Source organism: Nycticebus coucang, chromosome X (genome assembly GCF_027406575.1).
Source record: "Nycticebus coucang isolate mNycCou1 chromosome X, mNycCou1.pri, whole genome shotgun sequence".
Taxonomy (NCBI): domain Eukaryota; kingdom Metazoa; phylum Chordata; class Mammalia; order Primates; family Lorisidae; genus Nycticebus; species Nycticebus coucang.
In genome coordinates this window covers 85,986,682-86,009,191 of record NC_069804.1, presented here as the reverse complement: position 1 = coordinate 86,009,191, position 22,510 = coordinate 85,986,682, and the positions used below count along the sequence as shown (strand labels likewise).

The following is a 22,510-nucleotide window of genomic DNA, read 5'->3' as shown; positions in this document are numbered from 1 at the left end:
ATGAAATATCCCTGACACAAATGGCATTAGGTTTCTCAGAGTAACCAGTTCTATCATATTACAGATATTAAGTCTCTAAAATATGAAGCATAATAGAGCAATAGCAAGAATATAGATCTATATTAAGTATTTCCTAAATTCAGAAGATTCCACACATTCCTATACACAGAGGGCCCATTTGAAGCAGGTTCTATTTCATGTACTATGGTTTTTAAATGAGACTACATTATTATACCAGCACCTCTCATTTCTATAATTAATCTTTACAACATGCTTGTCAAGGAGGTAAAAAACAATGAACCACAAAAACGACTGAATCCTCATGCTTTGTTTGCTAGACCTATACGAACTTGTCTAGGCAGCCAGAACATAGTGTTTCAATAGGAAAGAAAAATCTCTATTTGTCTTACATCTGCAGTGAATATATATCAAGAACACATCTGAAATGTTTTAATTTCTGAACAGTTAAACATCAATTTATGACACAGAAAAGTTACATTAAGTGATCAAAGCTTCCCAATTTGATATTTACTATGGAATCAGATATTTTAATAACTTTCACAGTCCCCCCTCACAATCAGCCTCAGCTATTAACTTTTGCATAATAATCACCTTCTTTCTCTACTTTCCAAAAAGGTACACACTATGAGAACCTAATACAAACTGTCATCTCTTGACATCTATTTGAGCTTCAATTAAATCATTTACTGCTCCAAGTCACTGCACTACAAACAATAACTACTAACCTACTTCCTGCTGTTTCAGACAGACTTCAGACCCATACTGAGTTTCAATTTAGAAATTAAAATAAATCTAGGATATAGTAAGTTGACTGCATTATTTTTCTTGAAAAATCACAGTGGCCTTCAATATCACATTCAAATACTTAACATTGTTAACATTGGAATTTTATAATGCAGATATTATTGTTTGAAAAAAGCTTCATGTATTCTCTAAGCCTCTTCTTTAGACCAACACTAGGCAGAATTTTTAATAAAAATGTATTAATATAAACTAGACCCCAGGTATTATTCACTCTACACTTTGTTTTAGTTTTGTTTTTCTTTTTTTTTGGCCGGGGCTAGGTTTGAACCCACCACCTCTGGCATATGGGACCGGCGCCCTACTCCTTGAGCCACAGGCGCCACCCTTCACACTTTGTTTAAATCATAACTGTATTCATTGTGTTTTAAAAACTTTAAAAACAAATCTGTTCTACTAGAAACCAAGCTTTGTAAGACATATTTATTACCCTCTGACTGAAAATTGACCCAAATAAAATCTAATGTGATCACAATGCAAAAAACACACAAATGTCCCTGAAATATTCCAAAATACATCTAAATAATCAAATATCAAACATTTAAACAGATAGTGATAACCAGCACTCAAATCCAAATCATGGAAATCTAATTAATGTTAAGGGGAGTATCTTTTAAATTGTACAACCCCCTAGCAGGTTTAACAATGTAGACCTACTCATATCTTAGAATACACTTTCCTTGACACTTCCTTACACATACTAATACAGTAGATTCTCTATAAAGTTGACCACTCAAGGGACTGTACCCACTGGTCAACATATGAAAGTGGTCAACATAAGGAACTAGGCCTAATATAGTGATATGTACATGTGGTACATGTCTGGCCTATGACAATTAGATCAACTTAAGCAGGTGGTCAATGTAGGGAGTAGTCAACTCTGAAAGTTCTACTGCACATCACACACTTGTAGTAACCAAATGAAAGGTATAGGCAGCCACTTTAAAAAGTGATCTTTATAACTGAAAAAACAAAAGAATGATATTAATACTGGAGGCCACATCCTCTCTTTTTTTTTTTTTTTTTTAACTGTTGGGGATTCCTTGAGGGTACAAAGAACCAGTTTAAACTGATTGCATTTGTTAGATACAGACCCTCTTATGCTTGTGTCTCACTCCAACAAGGTGTACCACACCCTGTGACCCCCTCATCCCCTCCCTCCTTCCCTTTCTCTGCTCTCCTCATCCCCCACCCTCCACTGTGTACTAGATCATTAATTGTCCTCATATCAGAATTGAGTACACAAGATTCTTTTTTTTTTTTTCTTTTCATTTTTTTTTTTTTTATTGTTGGGGATTCATTGAGGGTACAATAAGCCAGTTACACTGATTGCAATTGCTAGGTAAAGTCCCTCTTGCAATCATGTCTTGCCCCCATAAAGTGTGACACACACTAAGGCCCCACCCTCCTCCCTCCATCCCTCTTTCTGCTTCCCCCCCCCATAAACTTAATTGTCACTAATTGTCCTCATATCAAGATTGAGTACATAGGATTCATGCTTCTCCATTTCTGTGATGCTTTACTAAGAATAATGTCTTCCACTTCCATCCAGGTTAATACGAAGGATGTAAAGTCTCCATTTTTTTTAATAGCTGAATAGTATTCCATGGTATACATATACCACAGCTTGTTAATCCATTCCTGGGTTGGTGGGCATTTAGGCTGTTTCCACATTTTGGCAATGGTAAATTGAGCTGCCATAAACAGTCTAGTACAAGTGTCCTTATGATAAAAGGATTTTTTACCTTCTGGGTAGATGCCCAGTAATGGGATTGCAGGATCGAATGGGAGGTCTAGGTTGAGTGCTTTGAGGTTTCTCCATACTTCCTTCCAGAAAGGTTGTACTAGTTTACAGTCCCACCAGCAGTGTAAAAGTGTTCCCTTCTCTCCACATCCACGCCAGCATCTGCAGTTTTGAGATTTTGAGATGTGGGCCATTCTCACTGGGGTTAGATGATATCTCAGGGTTGTTTTGATTTGCATTTCTCTAATATATAGAGATGATGAACATTTTTTCATATCTTTGTTAGCCATTCGTCTGTCATCTTTAGAGAAAGTTCTATTCATGTCTCTTGCCAATTGATATAAGGGATTGTTGGCTTTTTTCATGTGGATTAATTTGAGTTCTCTATAGATCCTGGTTATCAAGCTTTTGTCTGATTGAAAATATGCAAATATCCTTTGCCATTGTGTAGGTTGTCTCTTTGCTTTGGTTATTGTGTCCTTAGCTGTACAGAAGCTTTTCAGTTTAATGAAGTCCCATTTGTTTATTTTTGATGTTGTTGCAATTGCCATGGCAGTCTTCTTCATGAAGTCTTCCCCCAGGCCAATATCTTCCAGTGTTTTTCCTATGCTTTCTTTGAGGATTTTTATTGTTTCATGCCTTAAATTTAAGTCCTTTATCCATCTTGAATCAATTTTTGTGAGTGGGGAAAGGTGTGGGTCCAGTTTCAGTCTTTTACATGTAGACATCCAGTTCTCCCAACACCCAAGGTAAGTTCTTGTTTGGTTTATCAAAGATTAGGTGGTTGTAAGATGTTAGTTTCATTTCTTGGTGTTCAATTCGATTCCAAGTGTCTATGTCTCTATTTCTGTGCCAGTACCATGCTGTCTTGACCACTATGGCTTTGTAGTACAGACTAAAATCTGGTATGCTGACGCCCCCAGCTTTATTTTTGTTACTAAGAACTGCCTTAGCTATACGGGGTTTTTTCCGGTTCCATACAAAACGCAGAATCATTTTTTCCAAATCTTGAAAGTACAATGTAGGTACTTTGATAGGAATGGCATTGAATAGGTAGATAGCTTTGGGAAGTATAGACATTTTAACAATGTTGATTCTTCCCATCCATGAGCATGGTATGTTCTTCCATTTGTTAATATCCTCTGCTATTTCCTTTCTGAGGATTTCATAGTTTTCTTTATAGAGGTCCTTCACCTCCTTCGTTAGGTATATTCCTAGGTATTTCATTTTCTTTGAAACTATGGTGAAGGGAGTTGTGTCCTTAATTAGCTTCTCATCTTGACTGTTATTGGTGTATACAAAGGCTACTGACTTGTGGACATTGATTTTATATCCTGAAACATTACTGTATGTTTTGATGACTTCTAGGAGTCTTGTGGTTGAGTCTTTGGGGTTTTCTAAGTATAAGATCATGTCGTCAGCAAAGAGGGAGAGTTTGACCTTCTCTGCTCCCATTTGGATTCCCTTTATTTCCTTGTCTTGCCTAATTGTATTGGCTAGAACTTCCAGCACTACGTTGAATAGTAAAAGTGACAGAGGACAACCTTGTCTGGTTCCAGTTCTAAGAGGAAAAGCTTTCAGTTTTACTCCATTCAGTAAAATATTGGCTGTGGGTTTGTCATAGATAGCTTCAATCAGTTTTAGAAATGTGCCACCTATGCCTATACTCTTCAGAGTTCTAATTAGAAAAGGATGCTGGATTTTATCAAATGCTTTTTCTGCATCTATTGAGAGGATCATGTGATCTTTATTTTTGCCTCTGTTAATATGGTGGATAACGTCTATAGACTTGCGTATGTTAAACCAGCCTTGCATCCCTGGGATGAAGCCTACTTGATCATGATGAATGACTTTTTTGATGATAAGCTATAATCTATTGGCTAGGATTTTGTTGAGAATTTTTGCGTCTATGTTCATGAGTGAGATTGGTCTGAAATTCTCCTTTTTGGTTGGGTCTTTTCCTGGTTTTGGTATCGGGGTGATGTTTGCTTCATAGAATGTGTTGGGGAAGATTCCTTCTTCCTCAGTTTTTTGGAATAATTTCTGCAGTACAGGAATAAGCTCTTCCTTGAAGGTTTGATAGAATTCTGGAGTGAAGCCATCTGGACCAGGGCATTTTTTAGTTGGAAGCTTTTTTATTGTTTCTTTGATCTCAGTGCTTGAAATTGGTCTGTTCAGGAGGTCTATTTCTTCCTGGCTAAGTCTAGGGAGAGGGCGTGATTCCAAATATTGATCCATTTCCTTCACATTGTCAAATTTCTGGGCATAGAGTTTCTGGTAGTATTCAGAGATGATCTCTTGTATCTCTGTGGGATCAGTTGTTATTTCCCCTTTATCGTTTCTGATTGAGGTTATTAGAGATTTTACTTTTCTATTTCTAGTTAGTCTGGCCAATGGTTTATCTATTTTATTTATTTTTTCAAAAAACCAACTCCTTGTTTCATTAATTTTCTGAATGATTCTTTTGTTTTCAATTTCATTGATCTCTGATTTGATTTTGGATATTTCTTTTCTTCTACTGAGTTTAGGCTTAGATTGTTCTTCTTTTTCCAATTCCATAAGATCTCTTGTGAGATTGTTGATGTGCTCTCTTTCTGTTTTTCGAATGTAGGCATCTAAAGTGATGAATTTTCCTCTCAAAACTGCTTTTGCAGTATCCCACAGGTTTTGGTAGCTTGTGTCTTCATTGTTGTTATGCTCAAGGAAGTTGATGATTTCCTGTTTTATTTCTTCCTGCACCCATCTGTTATTCAACAGAAGATTGTTTAATTTCCATGCCTTTGGGTGGGCTTGAGCATTTTTGTTAGAGTTGAGTTCCACCTTTAGTGCCTTATGGTCTGAAAAGATACAAGGTAAAATTTCAATTCTTTTGATTCTGTTGATATTTGTTTTGTGTCCCAGGATATGATCAATTTTGGAGAATGTTCCATGGGGTGATGAGAAGAATGTATATTCTTTATCTTTGGGGTGGAGTGTTCTATATGCATCTATCAAGCATAGTTGTTCTAGGGTCTCATTTAAATCTCTTATATCTTTGTTTAATTTCTGTTTAGAGGATCTGTCCAGCTCTGTAAGAGGTGTGTTAAAGTCCCCTGTTATGATGGTATTATCAGATATCATATTGCTCAGACTGAGTAAGGTCTGCTTCAAGAATCTGGGAGCATTTAAATTGGGTGCATAAATATTTAGAATGGAAATGTCTTCTTGTTGTAGTTTTCCCTTGACCAATATAAAGTGACCATCTTTGTCTTTTTTGACTTTAGTTGCTTTAAATCCACATGTATCTGAAAATAAGATTGCAACTCCTCTTTTCTTCTGAATTCCGTTTGCCTGAAAAATTGTCTTCCAACCCTTGACTCGGAGCTTTAATTTGTCTTTTGAGGCCAGGTGTGTTTCTTGCAGACAGCAAATGGATGGCTTGTGTTTTTTAATCCAGTCAGCCAATCTATGTCTCTTCAGTGGGGAATTCAAGCCATTAACATTTATTGAGATAATTGATAAGTGTGGTAGTATTCTATTCGTCTTATTTGGTGAGAGTCCATTGCTTAGTTTTATCTTTTGCATCAGTGTGGAGGTTAGGTTTTGTCCTTTGATTTCTGAGTTCTTACTTTCCTGCTGATCCATTGTGGTGGTCAGTGTGCAGAACAGGTTGAAGTATTTCCTGTAGAGCTGGTCTTGTTGTGGCGAATTTCCTCAATGTTTGTATATCCGTAAGTGATTTGATTTCTCCGTCAATTCTGAAGCTTAGCTTAGCAGGGTACAGAATTCTGGGCTGAAAATTGTTCTGTTTAAGTAGGTTAAAGGTAGATGACCATTGTCTTCTTGCTTGGAAAGTTTCATTAGAGAAGTCTGCGGTCACTCTGATGGATTTGCCCCTGTAGGTCAACTGGCGCTTACTCCTGGCAGCTTGCAGAATCTTTTCTTTTGTCTTGACTTTGGACAGGTTCATCACAATGTGTCTTGGAGAAGCTCGGTTAGAGTTGAGGCGACCTGAGGTTCGATATCCCTCTGAAAGCAGTGTGTCAGACTCTTTGGTGACGTTTGGGAAATTTTCTTTTATAATATTCTCTAGTATGGCTTCCATTCCTCTGGGGCATTCTTCTGCCCCTTCTGGAATTCCTATAACTCATATGTTGGAACGCTTCATAAAGTCCCATAATTCTGACAGTGAACGTTCTGCTTTCTCTCTCTTCTTTTCTGCCTCTTTTACTGTCTGAGTTATCTCAAGAACTTTGTCTTCTACCTCTGAAATTCTTTCTTCTGCATGGTCTAACCTGTTGCTGATACTTTCCATTGTATCTTTAAGTTCCCTAATTGACTGTTTCAGTTCCTTCAGGTCTGCTATATCCTTTTTATATTCTTCATATCGTTCATCTCTTATTTGATTCTGTTTTTGGATTCCCTTTTGGTTATTTTCCACTTTATTAGCAATTTCCTTCATTGTTTCCATCATTTCTTTCATTGTTTTCAACATGTGTATTCTAAATTCCCTTTCTGTCATTCCTAACATTTCTATACTGGTGGAATCATCTGCAGTAGCTACCGCATGGTCCCTTGGTGGGGTTGTTCTAGACTGGTTCTTCATGTTGCCTGGAGTTTTCTGCTGATTCTTCCTCATGAGTGATTTCTTTTATCTGTTTCCTTGCCCTAATTTTCCTTTCACTTCCTCTTGCTCTTTAAGTTCTTGTGCCTGTGGACTAAGGGTTACAGGACCAGAAGGGTGAGAAGGTTGAAGAGCAAAAAAAGGGGGATGAAAGAAAGGAGGACCGAGTGATAAGAAAAAAAGAAAGATAGAGAAAGGAGAGGGGGTGGGTATAAGGAATATTGACAAAAAGAAGAGAGGCACAGAAAGACGGAGACAGGGCAATATAGGTGTACAGTAGGGTACTTTGACACAACCTTAAAAAAACCCCACCTTCTGGGGGTGCCCAGTTGCGTGGTTCCCTTGAGGTCAGCAGCTCTTTGCTAACCTGATCAGACACAGTACCCCACCTCCACCAAGTAGAGAGGAAAGACAAAAATGCTATAAATCAAACCAAAAGAAGCAAACAGAAAACTTTACGGGGATAAAATTGGGTGAAAAACCAAATTATATTGGTAGAAACACTAGCAAAAATGAAGTTGAAGTTATTAAAAAAGGCAGCAATGGGAAATTATAATTAAACTAGGAAAATTGAGAAAGAAAAAGGGATCTGTTTGGAAAAGATTGAAATTAAAAAAACAAAAGAACATCAGCAACGTCAAAATAAACAAACAAAAAAAACAACCAAACCAAAAAAAAAAGAAGAAAAAAATACACAACCAAAAACAAAGCAGTTTGTATATGTTATTGAATATTGTCTGGGCAACACGTGGTCTTCTGGGGTATGAGATATTAGTCACAGTTCTGATACGACTGGAGGCTGCTGATTTCTCAAACCCCAGCAGGTAGACACCCTAAGTCTCTCTTCAGCCTACTTAAAAGGCACTTTGAACTTGTAAACTTGCTGAGCAGAAGCTTTCCCAGCTTTCTCGCTGGAATCGCTGCTGAAGTGGCTATCCACTTACTCAGTGTGCCAAAACCAGTCTCACTCTGCCCCTGAGGGTTAGGGCTGCAAGGCGGCTCAAACCCCACCCTTAGGCTACTTGGTTGCTGGGTTACTAGCTCCCACCCGTTTCTAGCTCTGCGACCATGAGGGCGGAGCTTGCCGGGGCAGATCACTGACAATGGATCCGTGTGACCCACCGCCAAACACTATTAGCTCCGTCTGGCTCAGCGGCTCAGACTGGGGCCCTAGACAACGGCCAAAGTTCTCCGCACTCCCGCTCAGGCCTTCCCCAAGGCAGTTCAACTCAGTGCCAAGTCCAAGGACATCAAAACAGTTCACAGGTAAGGCCTTTCTGGTTTGCAGTCTCGTTGCTACTGAACTTACAGTTGTGGGCGGGTTTAGACGGATTGAACACACGCGACCACTTGCCGGTTTTCCACTGTTTTAGTCCTCCTCTTGGGGTCCAGAAGTCTCTCGCTGACTCCCTGTATCTTCATAGGAGTGATGATAGGCAGTTCCCACCAGCCAGAGATGCCTGGAGTCCTATCTCCCCAGACTCACGGTGCCCAAATGCAAGGAAGCTGTTACTCGGCTGCCATCTTGCTCCGCCTCGAGTACACAAGATTCTTACTTCTCCATTCTTGTGATGTTTTACTAAGAAGAATGTGTTTCACTTTCACCCAGGTTAATATAAAAGATGTAAAGTCTCCATCTTTTTATGGCTGAATAGTATTCCATGGTATACATATACCACAGCTTGTTAATCTATTCCTGGGTTGGTGGGCATTTAAGCTATTTCCACTTTTTGGTGATTATAAATTGAGCTGCGATAAACAGTCTAGTGCTAAGTGTCCTTACAGTAAAAGGATTTTTTTCCTTCTGGATAGATGCCCAGTAAGGGGATTGCAGGATCAAATGGGAGGTCTAGCTTGAGTTCTTTGAGGGTTCTCCATACTTCCTTCCAGAAAGGTTGGATTAGTTTGCAGTCCCACCAGAAGTGTAAAAGTGTTTCCTTCTCTCCACATCCACGCCAGCCTCTGCAGTTTTGAGATTTTGTGATACGGGCCATTCTTACTGGGGTTAGATGATGTCTCAGAGTGGTTTTGATTTGCATTTCTCTAATAATTAGGGCTGATGAGCATTTTTTCATGTTTGTTAGCCATTCGTCTGTCTTCTTTAGAGAAGGTTCTACTCATCTTCCTTGCCCAGTGATATAGGGATCATTGGCTCTTTTATGTTGATTAATTTGACTTCTTTGTAGATCCTAGCTATCAAGCTTTTGTCAAAATCAAAATACGCAAATATCCTTTCCCATTGTGTAAGTTGTCTATTTGCTTTGGTTGTTGTCTCCTTAGCTGTACAGAAGCTTGTCAGTTTAATTAAGTCCCATTCGCTTATTTTTATTTTTTTTTATTTTTTTGACACAGAGCCTCACGATGTCACCCTGGTAAAATGCCGTTGCATCACAGCTCAAGGCACCCTCAAACTCTTGGGCTTAAGCGATTCTCTTGCTTCAGCCTCCCAAGTAGCTGGGACTACAGGCGCCCATCACAATGCCTGACTATATTTTTGTTGTTGTTCCAATTGCTAATAAAGTCGTCTTCTTCTTTCCCCAGGCCAATATCTTCAAGTGTTTTCCCATGTTTTCTTTGAGGATTTTTATTGTTTCGCACCTTAAATTTAGGTCTTTTAACCATCTTAAATCAATTTTTGTGAGTAGAGAAAGAAGCAGGTCCAGTTTCAGTCTTTTACATATGGTTATCCATTTCTCCCAGCATCATTTATTGAATAGGGATTCTTTCCCCCAGTGTATGTTCCTCTTTCCTTTATCAAAGATTAGGTGGTGGTAAGATGTTAGTTTCATCTCCTATTTTTCTATTCAGTTCCAGATGTCTATGTCTCTATTTTGTTGCCAGCATCATGTTGTTTTGATCACTATGGTGTTGTAGTACAGCCTAAAGTCTGGTAAGGTGATACCCCCAGCTGTGTTTTTATTAGTAAGAATTGCCTTGGCTATATGGGTTTTCTTTCTGATTCCATACAAAACCAAGATTTTTTTCCACGTCTTGAACGTATGATGTTGGTATTTTCATAGGGATGGCATTGAATATGTAGATTGCTTTGGGAAGTATAGACATTTTAACAATGTTGATTCTTCCCAGTCATGAGCATGGTATGTTCTTCCATTTGTTAATATTTTCTGGTATTTCTTTTCTTACGGTTTCATAATTTTCTTTATAGACGTCCTTCATCTTTTTTGTTAGGTATATTCCTAGGTATTTCATTTTCTTTGAAGCTACTGTGAAGGGGATTGTGTCCTTAATTAGCTTCTCATCTTGGCTGTTATTGGCGTATACAAAGGCTACTAACTTGTGGACATTGGTTTTATATCCTGATTCATTACACTACTTTTTGATCACATCCAGGGGTCTTCGGGGTTCTTAAGTATAAGATCATATCATCAACAAAGAGGAAGAGTTTAGCCTCCTCTGCTCCCATTTGGATGCCCTTTATTTCCTTCTCTTGCCTAATTGTATTGGCTAGAACTTCCAGCACTATGTTGAATAGTAGTGGCAATAGAGGACAACCTTGTCTGGTTCCAGTTCTAAGTGGAAAAGCTTTCAGTTTTACTCCATTCAGTAAAACACTAGCTGGGAGTTTGTCATAGGTAGCTTCAATCAGTTTAAGAAATGAGCCACCTGTGCCTATATTCTTCAGTGTTCTAATTAGAAAAGGATGCTGGATTTTATCAAATGCTTTCTCTGAATCTATTGACAATTCTTTGTCATTTTAATGTGGACCTGGTAAACCTGATTCTTTCTTACTTGTTAAGTGAGACTGTCTATAACAGTGGTTCTCAACCTTCCTAATGCCACAACCCTATTAATACAGTTCCTATGGTTCGCAATCCACAGGTTGAGAACTGGTGGTCTATAAAGAACTTTAAAATATCCAGAGAGGCTGCACCAACTGTATATATTTTAAAATATGTACATCTCCCAAAAATTATAGCCAAAATTTTTTTTAATTTACATCTCATAGCAAACCCAAACCAAGATGAAACTTCTTCATAGAGTTTCACTGACCTTTCTTTCAAAAAACTATAGGTACTTACTTATCATCCATAAAATACAGAAATAAAAATGACATAATTTTTTAATTAAAAAATAATATTGGAAAAATTAAGAAGGGAGATCTTCTCCTCCTCTTCTTACTAGGCCTTACTATTACTAATACTACTACTACTAGTAAGTAGAAAGATTCTCTAGTATGACATCTTCTTTTGGGATAACAGCAACTTCAATTCTTATAGCAGAAATCACAGTATAATCACTCTCTGCTGCTTCTATTTGAAATTAACTTGGCAAACCCCTGTCGTTTTCTTTTTACAAAAATCAACTTAGCAACCATATATATGAACACATGTGTGTATAGATTATGTATGTATTTATGTGATCTCAAATTCATAAAGACTTATTTACAGAACTTTTCTTAAAAAAGTCTGTAAGTTACAAGGGGTACCTCATGCCATACACACATTATTCCCTTCTTTTCCAGAAGCCACCATTTATTAAAAGCTTACTTGGTGCCAAGTAGCAAACACTTTTGGTTCATTATCTCATCTATCCTCACACAACCTTAAAAGGTAGATTCTATTATCACCACCACTTTAGTGAGGAGAACCGTGAGGCATACAGAGGTAAAGTATTTCAAGGTTCTTCCCTCAACAGAGCCTGAAGCTCTGATTCCAAATTCCTGAGTAAAGCCATTATTTATGTTTTTCTCTCATAAGGGTATGTTTACTGAACGCTAGGCAATTTTTCGAGGTCTTTTTATGATATTTATCTGCCTGTGAATCACACTGGCATGTATATACAATGGAAATAATAAAACAATGAAATAAACAGCCTGGCAGGCAAATAAAACATCTTTACTTGTAACAGTTTTTATACCATGGCTTGCAAAAAGTATGTACCAAGATTATCATATACAAGAATGTACCCTTTTCAACAATAATTAAAGCGAAATCTTCTGATTTGTAACTTTAAAACAACTTAATTTAAATAAAACCCTAGTAGCACTGAATTAGTTGTCATTTCAAAAGTTTAAATACATCACTCTTTCTTCAGGAGTATTATATCCACAGGACTACTTGCAGCACTTGGGGAAGGAGGAAATTGGGGTTGGGCATACAGGGTTGCCAGATTTAGCAAATAAAAATACAGGCTGACCAATTAAATTTTTATTTTTATATGCCATATAATATTTTGGATATACTTACATAAAATTATTCATTATTTATATGAATTAAAATTTAAGTAGGTATCCTGTATTTTATCTGGCAACTTAAGTTGAGAAGAAAAAACAGACTGAAACTCAGCACTAATATGTTTTTGTGGGATTTTTTTGTTTTTAAGCAACAGGTTAAAGGAACACTGGAACATAAAAAGCTTTTCTGGCTTTTTTTCTGGAATAAAAAAATATTCCTTTTTAAACCAAAGGAATATTTCATTTCAAGTTGATGTTTAGTGAAAGCATTGAAAATATAATCATAACATTTCTAACTACTTTATTATATGACAAATAAAAGAATAGTTCTGAAATTTTTCATGGTATGTGGATGATTTATAAATGATTTTCCTTCTTCCTTCCTTCACAGAAACTAACTCCCAACAAAGTACTTGGAACAAACCTAAAAATGTGAAAAGTTAAAAGAAAAAATAGTTTTTAATATCTGCCAGGTGCCAAGTCATCAAGGGCACAGCTCTTTAGCACCTTAATTAACTCATAAAATAAAGTGTTGTACTTGTTTCTCAAGGCAGAGTTCAATGTAAATATTCAAAATCACAGATAAAAATAAGAAAAACTATCATTTTCTCTTATTATTATGATTGCTACATTAATACAACTATGTACCAGGCACCGTGCCAGGCCAGACCCACTTTTTTTCTCCTTGGAGTCCAGACTAGCTGGAAAAACATGATGAGAATATGCCCAATAAATATTATAACTAGGGTCTGTATAGCTCAAAGAAGTGACTTCCTCCCTCTGCACTAAAAATCAGTTAGGAAATTCACATGGGAAACACACAAAAACTAAAATCATGTCCAGGTTTTAAACAATTTGCAGGTCACAATTTTTTTTCTATGGTGGACATTTCGGTTTTATCCAAATTGAAGGGGAAGGTTGTGAGATTCCTCTGTTCTTAGGACAGCATCAAGCTCTTTAGCCTGCTTCTGTCTAGCATGTGGAATCCCTGGCTCACCCTATACCTCAAATCTGAAGCCTGGCTTGTCACCACACAAGAAGGATGGCCATTCTCCCAGAGGCTGTGGCCCAGCTTGAGCACAGCACAGTCACCTGTTATGGTATTTGTCAAGTTACAGATGATTTGGTTCCACTCAAGACTACACAAACAACCTCTAAGGCTGGTGGTCAGGAACTTGTATTGAAAAAAAAAAAAAAAAAACTCCACAGACGAGTCTGATTCACAGCTTTGAAACGCAAAGAGACAACCTACACAATAGGAAAGGATATTTGCATATTTTCAATCAGACAAAAGCTTGATAACTAGGATCTATAGAGAACTCAAATTAATCCACATGAAAAAAGCCAACAATCCCTTATATCAATGGGCAAGAGACATGAATAGAACTTTCTCTAAAGACGACAGATGAATAGCTAACAAACACATGAAAAAATATTCATCATCTCTATATATTAGAGAAATGCAAATCAAAACAACCCTGAGATATCATCTAACCCCAGTGAGAATGGCCCACATCACAAAATCTCAAAACTGCAGATGCTGGCGTGGATGTGGAGAGAAGGGAACACTTCTACACTGCTGGTGGGACTGCAAACTAGTACAACCTTTCTGGAAGGAAGTATGGAGAAACCTCAAAGCACTCAACCTAGACCTCCCATTTGATCCTGCAATCCCATTACTGGGCATCTACCCAGAAGGAAAGAAATCCTTTTATCATAAGGACACTTGTACTAGACTGTTTATTGCAGCTCAATTTACAATCGCCAAAATGTGGAAACAGCCTAAATGCCCACCAACCCAGGAATGGATTAACAAGCTGTGGTATATGTATACCATGGAATATTATTCAGCCATTAAAAAAAATGGAGACTTTACATCCTTCGTATTAACCTGGATGGACGTGGAAGACATTATTCTTAGTAAAGCATCACAAGAATGGAGAAGCATGAATCCTATGTACTCAATTTTGATATGAGGACAATTAATGACAATTATGGTTATGGGGGGGAAACAGAAAGAGGGAAGGAAGGAGGTGGGTGGGGCCTTGGTGTGTGTCACACTATATGGGGGCAAGACATGATTGCAAGAGGGACTTTACCTAACAATTGCAATCAGTGTAACTGGCTTATTGTACCCTCAATGAATCCCCAACAATAAAAGAAAAAAAAGAAAATTAAAAAAAAACAAAACAAAACATTGCTTAGTCACATGATTCAAATCACGTTAGGCTGCATTCATTTTAGGGTTGCACAAGATGTTCATCCATCCTGAAGTTGTCTCCTCTCCAAATGACTTTAAAATAAAAAAAAAAAAAGTCACAAGACTGACTGAGCTCCTCTTTAGGGTTATTTCTTGGACTGAAATACTTCATGCAGCCTTATGAGGCAATGTCAAAGCCTCTCCTAGGCATGTATACAGGAAACATTCAACAGCTCACAAAACAGCTTTACTCTAATGTTTCAGAAGCTGGAAAAGAAAAACCAAAAAATTGGACAGGTAGGATGATCTTTACAAACACCATTGCCTTAAATATGAGCTCATGAACTATGTTCACAGGAAAAACACATTACAATCAGATTTTGCTGTCTTTAGTATATAACGGAAGTAAGAAAGGAAGAATGTATAGTTTAATCCATTCCAACAGCAAAAAGTAAAAAAAAAAAAAAAACAGAAATGAAGGAGTCACTTATCTTCCCAAGTTCATGGGTGATCCATGTATATATGGCTGAGTAAATAACCTGCTCACTTGGTGTTTACATTATTGTACTCTCAAAGACAGAAATTCATTTCCTTGAAATTCAATAATATAGCCAACATATTATGTTTCAAATATTGTACATTTTGAAAATATAAAAAGACATTTAAAATAAGCACAATGTTCTCAAACTTGCCTGCTATGTAGATACACACAATTACACACACATACACAACATGCACATACCGTCCTGCTTGCTCAACCCCAATTTCCTCATGCCAAAGTCAATTCACAAAGCAATCCCTTCACAAGGTATATGCTAAAACCAGGAACAATGAAAGTAAAAAATGTACTCCAGTGGCTTCTATTATTAAACAACTTTCCAGAGCACATATTTGCTATCACATCAAAACAGAGATAAGCATAATTCCTGAAAAGAACAGGGTGTGATAACTTACAGTACCTTCCAGAACTAGGCCTATGTAAGTATAGTTCCTCTTACCATAGGGATCCTGCACCAGTCTCCTAGAAAGGCTAAACAGGTCTTAAACAGGTCTTGTTTGTGTGAGGGGATGGCAATTTTATTTTATTTTTTTTTTGAGACAGAGCCTCAAGGTGTCACCCTGGGTAGATTGCCGTGGCATCACAGCTCACAGCAACCTCCAACTCCTGGACTCAAGCGATTCTCCTGCCTCCTCCTCCCAAGTAGCTGGGATTACAGGCGCTTGCCATAACGCCCAGCTATCTTTTTTGTTGCAGCCGTCATTGTTGTTTGGCGGGCCCAGGATGGATTGGAACCCACCAGCTCAGGTGTATGTGGCTGGCACCTTAGCTGCTGGAGCTACAGGAGCTGAGCTGGGATGGCAATTTTTTTAAGACAAAGAGCAGAAGATAAAGCTGCTGTTAACTGATGTGATTAACAAAAACAAAACTAAAAACACTATTCTCAACCTAAATAAGCATCATTTCATTATTAAAAATTATAGTGAGCCTTTATATAACAAAGCAGGATAAAAATTATCTAGGATTTCTCAGTATTGATTTTCAAAATAAGAATGAGTTCCACGTACAGTTAAATTCCTTTTACTATCTTCTGAAGGCTCATGACAGCATTTACAGATGCAATCAGAAGCACACACAAACCCAAATATGAAGCCCTGAAATGACATTAATGTACAAAGCTCTTCACAGTTTATAACACGATTACTGACAGTATCTTTAGCCCCCAAGAGCTCTATGAGAGATTACTACCATATTCATTTTACAAATGATAAAGCTGTAGTACAGAGATGCTAACTATCTTGCCTGAGATCATTCTTTTGGATCCTGTTGTCTCCTTCCAAACTCAGAAAGAATAAAAAAAAAAAAAAATTCCACTTATGCTCAGATTGACCATATAACCCAGGCTTTTCCAATGTGAATGCTGAATGTCATGCTCTTTCCAAGTTCTAAAGCAACAGTTCTTACCCTTTACATTATCATAACCTTTTGTAAAAATCTAATGAAAGCTAAGGAATCCTTACCCCATAAAAAGGACAAAAGCAAATGTTCATAGCAACATTACACATAATTACCAAAGAGTGGAAACCACCTAAATGTCCATCAACTGATGGATAAATAAATTGTGGTATATGTGTGCAATTGACTCTCATTCAGCCATAAAACAGAATAATATACTGATACAACATGGATGGACCTTGAAAACATTACACTACATAAAACAAGCTGCAAAAAGACATATGATATGAAATGTTCAGAACAGGCAAAGCAAAAGAGAAGAGTGATTGCCTTGGGCTTTGGGTGGACTGAGGAGAAATAGGGAGGAACTGCTAACAAGTATAGGGTTTCTGGCTGGGGTGAGGAAAATGTTCTAAAACTGATTTTGGTGATGTTTACATAGCTGTGGGCATAGCTAAAACCACTGAATTGTATACTTCAAATGCTTGTATGATATATGAATTATATCTCAATAAATATGCTATTAAAAAAAAAACATTAAAGGCAATGCCTGTTGCTCAGTGGGTAGGGCGCCGACCACATACACCCAGGCTGGCAGGTTCAAACACACCTTGGACCTGCTAAACAACAATGACAACTACAACAAAGAAATAGCTGGGTGCTGTGGCAGGTGCCTGTAGTCCCAGCTACTTGGGAGGCTGAGGCAAGAGAATCGCTTAAGCCCAAGAGTTTGAGGTTGCCGTGAGCTGTGATGCCACAGCACTCTAGTAAGGGTAACACAGTGAGACTCTTGTCTCACCAAAAAAAAAAAAAATGCATTAGAAATGCACAAATAAAATTTCCCAGATAATTTTTGTTGTTGTTGTTGAGTAGAGTCTCACTCTGTCACCCTGTAGAGTGCTCTTGCTTCATAGCTCACAGCAACCTCAAACTTTTGGGCTCATCAATCCTCTTGTCTCAGCCTCTGGAGTAGCTGGGACTACAGGCACCCACTGCAAGTCCAGCTAGTTTTTCTACTTTTAGTGGAGAGGGAGTCTCAGTATCTTTTTAATTTCAAATTAATATGAGGGTACAAATGTTTAAGTTACATTGTTTTCAATTCTAAGGCAAAGTTCAAGTTGTAGTCTCACTCTTGCTCAGGCTGGTCTCAAACTCCTGAGCTCAAGCAATCCACCCTCTTCAGCTTCCCAGATAATTTCTCAGCATTCATTAAAGCCCGGAAAATATCACACAGGTGCAGTGGGGTCCGAGACCCAAGCTTAGTAATTCCCATTCTACATAAACAAGAATCATCACATTTTGTTTTTCATAAAAGTTCTATTTCAGCTGCCCCCACAACTAACAAGCCTATGCCTATTTTTTAAAATCCCTACTTCATCGATTATAGTGATCACATAACCACAGCAGTTTTCAATACTAATTCATTAAAAACAGTTAAATAGTAGTTTCACCAATATAATTTTAATAGTATAGTTTCACCAATATAATTTTAAAAGCTAGAAAAAACATAATAATTGAGTGCCTATTATTTGCAAGGTGTTGATGAAATTCAACATGTAATGAATGTATTATATATTAACAAGACTGACTACAGTAATGTGTGGGTGCATGTGGAAGAGAGAAAAACTGCAGGAAGGGAAATAATTAGGACTATAGCAACAGTATAACAGAAAAAGTTACTCCAGTCTTATTTAGGGAGTGGCATCCTGTCATTCAACAGCCATTTTTAAAAGATCAAGGTATGCCCCACCACTGACAACGGATGATGCAACATGCTGTAGCTACTCATTTAAAGTGCTTGGTGTCCTAGGCACGGTGGTTCACGCCTGTAATCCCAGCACTTTGGGAGACAGAGGGGGCCTGGATACCTTGAACAACATCGCAATACCCTGACCCTACAAAAAAAATAAAGTGCCGTCAATAAAGAAAATAATGGTATGTATTTCCCTCAAGAAATCCCATCTACAATGTGGGTTTGGAAATTTCAAAATAATCTTTTAACATTAATGTCTGGGTATGTTGGTTTGTGAGATTTGGAGAGGCCAAAGTCCCCTTTAGGCTCCCTTTGACCCATTAACTCTGTTAAGTTTACAGTAAAACAATCTTGGTAAGAGATGGATGATAAGCTTTCGCGTGACAAGTAAACCTGAACTCTGAGACTGAAAAACAAAAAAAACTTCAGACAAAAGGACTTATTTGCAGCAGCAAACACTAAAGGGTCAAGGCACAACAGAATTTCCATGAAATTGATCTTTATTTGTAAGCCTGAGGTGATTGGTGATAGGTCACAACCTTGGGTAGTAACCATTTCTAGGTTATAGGTTTATCATGGAGACAGGCAATGAGCAGACGGCACAAAACCATTTACCGGCCTGAAATGGCCAAGGATAGGTCATGTTTCAGAGAGACAAAGAGGCCTTGGGCTACCTAAAAGGCTTCCTCCCTACACAAAGGGATGATAAAAATAGGGATTAGAAGGGCTAGAGTCATACACACCCCTCAAAGAGAAGGCCCTCCCCCAATCTTCAAAGGCAAATTTGACAGGACCAAGAACACTACCTCTTAGCCCTTTCACTTCCAGTCCCCGCCCACTCCACCCCGCAGAGACCCTCCACTTTCCTTTCCCCTTCCGCTCTCGGCTTACTTGTCCCGGATGATGGTCTGCAACTCCCGGATCTGATCATTCATGGGCAGCAGTTTAAGCTGCGCCCCAGTCTGCCAGGAGAGTTCGCAGTCTCCCAGGAGGAAGTCATGGGCTGGTGCTTCATAGTTGCTACCATCACCACTACCACTGTTGTTTTCAGAGTTGAGGCTGGCGCCTCCGTAGGCCTCAGGGTCCCGCTCCGAGGCTGGCACGCTAGAAGGGGTGTGCCCTGTGTGGAGAGTCAGCTTGGCCATGGAGGCGCTGTTTACCCCGGCATGGTCCGGGATTGGGTCGCCAGGTCGCAGCGACTCCGGGCTTGGGGTTGAGGCAGAGTTTACTTGCTGGTTGTGACAGGGCATGGAATCCAAACCCTGCAATTCGGTGGCCATACGCTAGGCCCCGGAAAGTCCCCGCTGCTACGAAACTCTAAGGATAAAAGGGAGGGGAAGGAGAAGGGGCGGGTGTTTACGGGCTCTTCCGGTCGTTAGCGCCTCTTCAGAGCCACTAACCTCCCAGCCCTCTCCCCCCTTGGGCTGCTGTTGGTTGGTTGCTTTCGCAGGCTGCTCACGCCCGACGTACCCATTCATAGGCACCCTATTGGCTTCTTTACCTGCCACTCCACGGAGAGAGGCTTGTTAACCCTTTGAGTCACCTCGGCTGTATGGATTGCCACATGTAGCCAGGCATTTGTAGTGAGGCAAAGGGTGCCTGGTTAGTCTTCTGGGAGGACGCCTAGAGTTTGAGCATTCAGAACTGTGAGTGATTGGTAGAAACAGGAGAACCGGGAGTGGCTGTTGTTAACAAATGTTTAGATACGTAAGACCTATGTTTTCAGACTTCGTAATTTTGCGGAGAAATTATACCTCAGTACCTGCAAATTCACTTAGCTAGTCTGTGAATCGGAGAAGGAAGTAAAAATGCCTAGTTGGCTGCTAAAGAGCTTGTTCTCTACTATTCTTTACTAGACTGTTTGACAAACTGCCGCTTCTCAAGTGCGCCTGACCGCTAAAGCTTTTCTTCATTGGTTGCTCCTTACAACGAACGGGTTACCATGGGGATTCTGAAAGCATTTCCGATTCGCTGTCGCTTTATTTCTTTCAAATACTTGAAAACACGCCTTTTTTAGTAGGTGGGCTCACTATTATGGCCTGAGGTGAGAGTGTTTAGAGCAGTACTTTTCAAACTGGTGTGTATCAGAAAATTGTAGAGCTTGTTAAAATGCAGGTTCTCGTGGCTCACTTTGAGATTTGGATTCAGTAGATCTGAGATTGGATCCAAGAATCTTTGTTTTTAACAAGTAACCCAGCAATTCTTATATTCATAAATAGCGCTCTTTGAGAAAGAGTGATTTACAGGCTCTCTTTTAAGAGAACTATAACCTGAACATCAGAGACCTGCTAATTCTGTTAATTGCTAATTATTGAGCAATATTCAACAAGTCCCTTCCCCTCTCTGGACTTGACTTTCTTCATATATAAAGTGAGATGCCTTAACTATTTGACCCCTAAACGTTCTTCCAATTTTGACATTTTGTAATTATACTTTTTTTTTTTTTTTTTGGCCAGAGCTGGGTTTGAACCTGCCACCTCTGGCATATGGGGCCGGCGCCCTACTCCTTTGAGCCACAGGCGCCGCCCACCTGTAATTCTACTATTTTGCCTCCTGAAAGCCAATTCTTAAAATTTCTTCTTCCATATAGGAACATAACTAACACATGCAGAGATTCAGAAAAATATGAGTAGCGAATAACAGGAATATCTAGGCCTTTGGGAGGACTTGAATGAATCAGGCTTTCTCTTTCCCATTTTTTTATTTGTTGTTTTGGTATTAGTATTAGTGGTATTTTTCTACCTTTGTTTCTCTGCTTGTGCCTCAGTACATGGTCAGTCCACTATTAGCCGTAATTATAATATAGAGTTTAAATTCAATTGATGATAAGAATTGTAATCCCACTCACTTTTGAAAACCTGTGCGTCTTTCCACCTAGCACACAATGCAAATCAAAGAGTCTCTGGGGCGAAAAGCTGCATCTTCTAACTTGAAGTGGGCAGGAACAATGCAATGGCTACTTTGCTAATAAATACTCTTAGAGATAACACTGAAATACAGTATTGTATCATTAGCAGTAATTTAAATGCAGTAGTGAATTTAAAATGGTATCATAAGACATCCCAGGACTAAAACTGCACTGTTCTTTCATTTAGTGTCTTATCAGACAAGTGGCCTTATTGTGAATGCAACAAAATATGAATTAGAGCCAGTGTGTCTTGTGTTTTCACTCTCATAGGAAACATCCATGTGTACACTTACCTATATTAACCAATAAGCATTAGCATGTCTATCCAGCCAGTTTAATTCAGTTTAATTATTTAAGGATATATTAAAATAAAATTCATTAATGATTAATCATAGTAACAAGTTTGGTGTTTTATAATTTACACAATTTCATGTACATTCTCTTATTTCTCAAAAAAAAAGCTTGAGGATTATCAGTCCTCATTTACAGACAATATCTGTATAATTCTTTTTCCTAAAGTGACTTGCCCAGGGTCACACATCCAAAATGTAGCAGAGCCAAGACAGGAACCCTAGTTTTGTTTTTTATTGTTGTTGTTGAGATAAGGTCTCCCTGGGTTGCCTGAGGTAGAGTACAGCCACTGGGCCTAGCTTAGGAAACTACTTCTTCCAACTCTAAATCCAGTGCTCTTTACAGATGCCTACAGATTCATGAAATAATTTAGTTAATAAATGTCAAGGCCCTACTATTTGCCAGGTGTATTTCTAGGTGCTAGAATAGACACAAAGAAAAATAAATGAAGATCTTGAAATTCTCCATGGTTATAGTGGTCATGGAGGTCATGGATAGCATGGTTCTTTACAAAACAAAGGTTAATGTCAAGCACCATGGAAACCTTCAATGTAGATTTTTACATTTAGCAGAACTGACAAATTTCAGTTTATCCCTCTCTCTTCCCACATTTTGATAGAGTTGGAAAAATTCTCCTGCGATAATTAAGATGACTGTAAACTTCAGTTTAGGTTTTGAGCTCTAAATTTGAGGTGATCCCTAAAAATTATGGGACACAGAACACCAATTTTCTGTAATAGGAATCCCTCACATTCATCTACATAGTGCCCTTATAAAACACTTTTGTATGGGTTATCTCATTTGATATTATGGATTAGTTAAGCCTGGTATTATTATTACTGTTTTACAAGTGAGAAAATTAAGACTTAGGAGCCTAAATCATATCCTAAGTAGTAGAGTTGGAACAAGATGAAAGAGAATTAATATTAAGCCATATTTTCCATGTGATTTACTTTATTTCATTTAAACCTTCTGACTGGT

At 38.4% G+C, this 22,510-nt stretch overlaps 1 protein-coding gene across 1 annotated transcript in view; it reads right to left on the bottom strand.

The window, feature by feature from the left end:
* UPRT (uracil phosphoribosyltransferase homolog) overlaps window positions 1-19,693 on the bottom strand; it is a 37,603-nt gene extending 17,910 nt beyond the window's left edge. Inside the window, exon 1 of the mRNA XM_053580997.1 lies at window positions 19,162-19,693. Coding sequence (XP_053436972.1) covers window positions 19,162-19,550 — 389 coding nt within the window. The 5' untranslated portion in view covers window positions 19,551-19,693. The remainder of the gene's footprint in view (window positions 1-19,161) is intronic.
* Between the last annotated feature and the right edge of the window lie 2,817 nt (window positions 19,694-22,510).